The sequence below is a fragment of the Wyeomyia smithii genome, chromosome 3 (assembly GCF_029784165.1).
Source record: "Wyeomyia smithii strain HCP4-BCI-WySm-NY-G18 chromosome 3, ASM2978416v1, whole genome shotgun sequence".
Taxonomy (NCBI): Eukaryota; Metazoa; Arthropoda; class Insecta; order Diptera; family Culicidae; genus Wyeomyia; species Wyeomyia smithii.
In genome coordinates this window covers 242,111,434-242,118,843 of record NC_073696.1, presented here as the reverse complement: position 1 = coordinate 242,118,843, position 7,410 = coordinate 242,111,434, and the positions used below count along the sequence as shown (strand labels likewise).

At 45.2% G+C, this 7,410-nt stretch overlaps 1 protein-coding gene across 1 annotated transcript; it reads right to left on the bottom strand.

Annotated features, from left to right (window-relative positions):
• Window positions 1–3,845: 3,845 nt before the first annotated feature.
• Window positions 3,846–7,169, bottom strand: LOC129727215 (cell division cycle 5-like protein). Its single transcript, XM_055684798.1, has 3 exons — window positions 6,978–7,169; window positions 5,315–6,910; window positions 3,846–5,254 (listed from the first exon to the last, which is right to left on the bottom strand). Exons 1-3 carry the CDS (start codon window positions 7,020–7,022, stop codon window positions 4,256–4,258), a joined length of 2,640 nt encoding a protein of 879 aa, XP_055540773.1. The 5' UTR covers window positions 7,023–7,169; the 3' UTR covers window positions 3,846–4,255.
• Window positions 7,170–7,410: the final 241 nt, after the last annotated feature.

The window sequence follows — 7,410 nt, the reverse complement described above, 5'->3', positions numbered from 1 at the left end:
TTAATCGAACTCAATTCTCAAACCCGTTTTATGACATTGTATTTCAATCACATGTCCCAAAATATTAACCCTTCTTTGAATATACCAAATCGTGGCAACTTATCAAATACTTCTGATTCTACTGTGTTTTTCGATACATCCATGATAGAAGAAACTCGTGGAATCCCGGATCATTTACGCGTGCAACAGATCCCTAAATTTTTTTTCCAATAAATATCGAAACATCAACTGCAACAATATGTTCTACACTGACGGATCACTTCTCGATGGGTCCACTGGCTTCGGTGTCTTCAATAACAATTTAACCGTCTCCCATAAGCTCGATAATCCTGCTTCTGTTTACGTCGCAGAATTAGCTGCTATTCAGTACACCCTAGGGATTATCGAAAAAATGCCCACGGACCATTATTTCATCTTTACGGACAGTCTCAGTTCTATTGAGGTTCTTCGATCGATGAAAGATGTTAAGCACTCTCCGTATTTCCTGGGGAAAATACGGGAACATCTGAGTGCTTTATCCGAAAATTCGTTTCAGATTACTTTAGCGTGGGTCCCTTCTCACTGCTCGATACCGGGCAATGAGAAAGCGGACTCTTTGGCTAAGGTGGGCGCATCAAACGGTGAAATTTATGAAAGACCAATTGCTTTTAATGAATTTTTTGCATTTGTACGTCAGAATACGATCATCAGTTGGCAAAATTCTTGGTCCAGAGGGGAACTGGGAAGGTGGTTACATTCCATTATACCCAAGGTATCGACGAATCCGTGGTTCAAGGGGTTGGATGTAGGTCGAGATTTCATTTGCGTGATGTCTCGGCTTATGTCCAATCACTATAGATTTGATGCGCATCTCCGTCGTATTGGGCTCGGAGAAAAGGGTATCTGTGCCTGTGGTGAAGGTTATCACGACATAGAGCACGTTGTTTGGTCATGCCCTATACACCGTGATGCCAGGTCTAAATCAATAACTTCCCTCCGGGCCCAGGGTAGAGAACCAGCTGTCCCTGTTCGTGATGTCTTGGCGAGTCGCGACCTACCCTACATGTCCCTTATATACATTTTCCTGAAATCCATCCATGCCCAAGTCTAGTCCCATTTCTTTCCACCCACATTCAACAAAACGGCAAGAACACGTCGTAGACCTCGATTTTGGAACCAGCAATTGAACCCCACACGAACTCGCCAGGAAAACCCGAGGCCTTTCTTTATATCTTGGCTCAGCGGCACACACCATATGGCAACTTGAACACCAGCGAACAACAACAACGAACCAAAACCAGCAACTAGACCCTGCACAATACCCTCAGAACCCGAGGATTACAAGCCCCTGTCCCAGCTCATGACATCGTGGCTTAGCAGAACAAATCCATACATGCTGCATATTCATTCGATGATCATCAGACGACCATTCAACTACAAAACACTGATTGAATAATACATGCTAGTTTTAAGATAGAATTAAATTAAGCTCGTAGTCGGCAGCGAGGATAAAAAATTTGCTTATAGATTTTAAGTCATCCGATATAATTGGCGCCGTTAAACATTGAATTGTATTTGTGCCGTGTCAAATAAATGATTTGTGAAGAAAAAAAAACGAACACCTAAGAAGCAGAGGACCAAGACGGCGAGAGGACTGACCTTGTCAGCACAGCGGATGAGAGATACGATAAGTGAAGTTAAGGATGCTATCAGGCAGCTCAAAAACAACAAATCAGTTGGAAATGATGTCATCGCAGCAGAGCTTATTATGCTGGACCCGGTTAAATTGGCTTCCTGACTAAACCAGCTGATAGTCAGGAGAGTTCTCAACACGTCAAAGTGCCCCAAATCATCTTTCGCCGTCTTTGATTTGAGAAGATTTGTGGGAAGTTATCAGGACGGTTTTGTCGATAGGCGATCGACAACGGACCATATCTTCACGCTGCGGCAAATCCTCTAAAGTGTCGTGAATATAAAATCCCCACACATTACCTTTTCATCGGTTTTAAGACGATACGATAATCTACAAACTACCAAACCTGAACAAGACCACGATAAATGGTGTATAGTGTTGTGTGAAAACTTCGGGTGCGTAATTGAACCCGTTTGAAACACGTAAGGGACTTCGACGAGACGACGATCTTTCCTACTTCTGTTCAATACTGCGCTTAAAGGTCTTATAGATCGTGCGGCTTTTGGCATTCGGGACACGATCTCCAATTAATCCAGCCAGTTCATCTACTTCGCTGGCGACGTGGACTTTGTCGGGAGGATGTTCCAAGCAATTACAGAACAGTACACGAAACTGAAAAGGTTGTATTAATCTGCTAGCAGGGGAAACCGAGCACGAGAAGGCTCGCATAGGCAGTAGCGCAGTGATCGACGGAGATGAGTTCGAGGTGGTTGAGGAATTTGTGTTTCTCCGATCATTGGTGTCGTCAGACAACTGTAGCAGAGAAATCCGCACACGGTTCGGTGCTAACTGCGGCCTCCACAAGCCCTTGACATCTAGTAAACTTCGCCCCCGTACCAAGCGCACCATGTACAGGACGGTTGTAAGGACGGTAGTCCTTTACGGGCGCGAAACATGGACAATGCTCGACATCACCACAGACTGTCCGTTGCGTTACGATCAGTGTGAAGTAATAGCTTTTGTGATCCTTTACTGCAGGTAACTTGCTGTGATGTCCAGTTCAACTAGAGTTGGAAGATTTCTATGGCAGTTCTTTGAAAGAGCTCCAATTGGTTTTCTTTGTACTCCTGGAAAGGAGAAATGCCCTTGATGTCAAATCTGATGTGCCTTTCGCCTAATAAAGTTTTTGGCCTTCTCCTCTATCGAAGTATTACATGGAGTGAGATCTAAAACCGCTTGTCTAATTGCATTTGTAAAAGTTGGTTCGTTCCCTACATTGCATACATTAACGTTGTTTGTAGTAAGGTATTCAAGCAGGTACTCACCTCGCGTGTGGACATACAAACTGCCCCAGCCCAGACTGTGTGGTGAGCGTTGGCATCACAGCCGATGATAGGTAGTTCATTGATGGCTCGGGAAAACCGCACAAGCGCTGACACTTCGGATCACAGTATTTCGTCCACGTCCTCCGAGAAATGGGCGGAGGTAACTGCCTTCTCCTGTCATTAGACATTGGGCCTTCTAACGCTATGGCAACTAAATCCCGTTAGATAAATTCTGTAATGGAAACAAACTTAATATTTCAGTCCAACAGAATTGCAGTCCTAGGTTTTGCCTGTTTGCTGCAATAGATCAACTTGCCGTCTGCGATGGCTAGACCAAGAATATTGATGTCCACTCCCTGAGGGAGCCTCGGAACGTAACTACTTTCGCAACCTGCCAACCTACTACGTTCCACAGTTCCCATATCAGTTCTACGGTGCTACCGGTGACGTTGCAAATGCATACACGACATGCACGTTGGAGAAACTGTTGTTCTGGTTTTGGAGTAAACAATTCTCTCTTTGCCACACTGTCCTAGAGGTACCCCATGAAGTTTAGAGCCTTTGGCAGATCCATCGTGCGAAAGACATGAAGTTCCATTTCCTCGGTTCTGCCTGTTGCGTGCGGTCTTGTAGAACTGCACATCATGGAATGTGTTTGTTCTCAATAATTTGAGTCTAATCGTACAGGCTAAACTGAAACTAAAGAGAATCGTCAGAGGCAGAGTTAAACAAAAGATTAGCAGAAAGAATGAGTATGCAGCGTAGAGAGGGACTGATTTCAAATTCTGTTAGCTTTCATACTTTTAAACAGAATGTTATAATCAATCATCAACTGTTTCTGTATTATCTTAAATTTGTATGGAAATGTCTGTCTAGACTACCAAAGATTTTCGGATAATTTAACGCTATATCTCAACGGTACTGTTTTAAGTTCAGTATAAATTTGACCGTTTTATTAGCCACATAAGTATTTAAGGAACCCATAGAAGGGTCATTTGAATTGGGTCGATCTAACGATGGCGAACACATTCTGTTGTGACAGATTTGTATTCTCGCTTGAGCTTGAATAACCGTCAGAACTGCGAACAATTTTTCTCGAAACAAAGCTGAAAATTATACTTAGGTAGACTTAGATTTTAGAACGTTGTAAATTAGCTTTTGAATTTTTTTCTGTACCGCTAGCTGCAGCCATGAAGCAGCAATAACGAATCCAACTTCATGATTGACTAATATATTATTGATTATATAGTTCATTATTGACTTATCAGCGGTAAATAATGCAATTGATCAGAACAAATAATCACAATAACTACCTTCCTTATTCTCCCCGTTCCTCGTCATCTTCCTGACAGTCCATGGCATCATCGACGTCTGGCTCTGCCGGATCTTGCTGCTGCTGTTGCTGCGGCTCTTCTATCGGTTGTTGATTAACCGGTCTCGGCACCTCAATCTGTTCCTCGACTGGCTCCGGTTCCGGTCGACCGTTTCGCTGCGAAACCTCCACCCTTGGAGCATGATTCAACGAAACCGGCCTCTGGCGGTCATCCCTTGCCAGCTCCCTGAACTCATCCAGCAACTGAGCGTACCGCTTCTGCAATGACTTCTCCCGCTCGGTCTGTCTCATCACATCATCCGTGAGTGATTCCATTCGTTTCGGAATCGCTAGGTCTTCCTGGGATGCCAAAAACTTAAAAGTGGACAAAGCCAGATTGTTTTGTTCGATTTGCTCGTTCGTATCCTGGAACTGCTTGATCAGTGCCTGTGCTCTAGCCTGGTATCCTCCAGTTAGAATCTTCAGCTTCTTTTCTATTTTACCGCAACGCTTCGCTTCCTTCGCCATGTGCTTCCGGTTGATTTCTAGTCGCTTTTCAGCGGATTCAATTCTGTCCTTTTTACTGGCAAGATTAGCTCTGGTATAACGATTCTGACTTGGCAAATAGAGCACCTGCGACAAGCACTCCTGCCAAACTTGGGTGTAACTTTCAAGCGATAGATCTCCATGAGCCATCCCAGCCTTAACCACGCCCATCTCTTCTCGCAACAGTTCTTTCGCCTGCTCCAAATCATTCTCAGCAACATCCTCGTACGGATGTTGCTCCAGATAAGCGAGATGCTGAGCCAGCGGGTTTTTCTTAACAGGCGGAGCCTGCGGATTGACGATCGGATTACGAATCGCATCGTAGTTGAGCATTTTCACCATCTCTTGCTTAACCAGTTCTTCGGCACGCTGCAGCTCAGTCAAACCATGCATTTCATTAGGTGGTCGCAGTACAGTCATATTGATGTCCAAGGGACGGGGCAGTTCGCGTTGAATAACCTAAAATTATAAAAAAAAAACATTACTCACAAACCAACAATTTAATCACGAATTGCTAACCTGAGACCGCAGCGACAACTCCTTCGCCTCTCGGGCCTGCAAATCCTGTCTCTTCTGTGCGTCAACATCGGCCTGATCGGCTACCATGCTTTCTCCATTGGTACCGTCATACATTCCTGCATCATTTTCGTGCTCCGGAACCACAATTTCGTAATCATTTCGCGGTGTCGGAAGAGACGCCAGACCCTCCTTTAAAGATGATTTCAACTGTTTTTGATAATTTTTGTAGGTTGCAGGAGTCTCCGTGACGGCCAACGATTCCTCCGTGTTTATGTTGAGTTTATCGCGAACGAAGTTCGGGGTCGCTCCCGGTTGTCCTGCCGGAGTAGCTCCAAGTGGTATAAGAGCACCGGATGCTGGCGTCAGAAATCCACTAGACTGGGGTGTTGCCGCTCCATCCGGACCACGAACGGAACGGAAAGGTGTCGCCAGCACCGTGTTTGGTGTGGCTATGATTTGACTCTGTGGAAGTGCTCCAGAGAAATCGGACTGGATGAGCGGTGTGTTGGCACCTCCCTTTAGTGGAGTATCCACATGAGTGAGAGCCATCATGTTTTGAGCTTCCTGTAGAATTCGATCAGTAACCGGTGCTGGAGTTCGGGGTGTCATTGCCACCTGTGGTGTTATACTGTAATCAGCCAGCAGAGCGTCCGTCGTTTCCACACCGGATTCGGAAGCAACTTCTTTCGCTATTTCGCTGGCGCGTCCTAATTTGACCACCTGCTGCAACTCCTGATCGGAGATTTGAGGTTCTGGTAGAACCAACTTCGATCGCTTCTTAGCAGGTTCCTGATTTTGCAACATCGCAAGCGGAATGTCATTTTCCTTCTTCTGCTTAATTTTTTCCTTGTCCTTTTTTCGTTCACGAGCCTCTTTCTCGGTTCGCAACTCTCCATCTAAATTTTGCTGACGAAGGCTTGAGAAATCCGCCGCAATCGGAACCACATATTCTTCGGAAGTATCGTAAAATCCCGGAGCGGGTGCTTTTTCGAACGGGATTTCAGAATTATAATCAATCCCTTTAATTTTGCGCTTTCTGTTGCCTAGTCCAATACCGGCTGCCCGCAGCTCTCGCCGTTTCTGCAAAGCGGCCAAACGTCTAGCCTCCTCCAGCTGTTTCTCGCGAGCTTTTCTCTTGGCCTTTTTACCCTGCGTATTCGCCAGACGTGCCCTAGCTTCGGACAGCATCTCCAACTCGTCCTCGTCCATATCTTTCGGATCAGGCCGTGCCGGCTTCGTTTCGGGGTTTGGATCAATTTCCCCCGGCTTAAGCTTTCGTGGATCATCCATTCCTCCATCTTCTCCTTCCTCCTTTCGCTGGGCTTGATCCAGCAGATACTCGTACCGCTCCAAGCACTGAGCCGCGGTTCGTCCAATAATCGGCGCTATAGTACGCCATTGCGTTGGCATCAGCTTAGCCAAATGCAACAACTTTTCATCCTCCTCGCGGGACCATTCGGTTTTCTTGATGCTCGGATCCAGCCACTCATACCAGCGGGCTTTGCACTGCTTTGCCGACTTACGGTGTAGCAGCGATGCAATTCGTGACCACTGATTTTTGCCATATTTCATAACAGCCGCCTTTAGGATTTCATCCTATGGAAAAAAACGACGAAATCAATAAAGAAAAACTTCCATTTTAAGGTGCCAAGTTTTCACTTACCTCCGTGTTTCGCCAAACACCACCCTTTATCATTATTCGCGGCATCTTGGCAGATTAGTATGATCTAGCTTTGAGCGAAATTAAAACAAGTCGGACAAAATACATGAACGAATGAACCTCAATGAGATAGTTTTTACGGTTTTGGTGAAAAATATTCCGACAAACTCCGCAGTCCGCACGATTCTTTTGAAGTGGAGGCCAGAGCTGCCAGATTTTATTTTGAAAAATCTGTATGCACCCGTAAAAAAATCTGTATTTTTCTGTATTTTGTTCGTGTGCCTACAAGTGCTCTGGTTTGGGGTAACTGGGCTTGGCATCCAACCTTAAACTTCACCTGAAACCGTAAAAAGGTTGGGTAAAATTCCTGAAAGAAAACTCAGGTCTATAACCGTGTTTTATTTTTTTTGCTAGAAAGGCAATAGAATCCGGTATT

Bases quoted from the DNA above. Each gene is read 5' to 3' on its own strand.
- LOC129727215 (XM_055684798.1), bottom strand. From the start codon at position 7,022: ATGCCGCGAATAATGATAAAGGGTGGTGTTTGGCGAAACACGGAG. The intron at 6,911-6,977 runs GTAAGTGAAAAC...TTTTTTCCATAG, and splicing joins GTGTTTGGCGAAACACGGAG to GATGAAATCCTAAAGGCGGC. The intron at 5,255-5,314 runs GTTAGCAATTCG...TTATAATTTTAG, and splicing joins AGTTGTCGCTGCGGTCTCAG to GTTATTCAACGCGAACTGCC.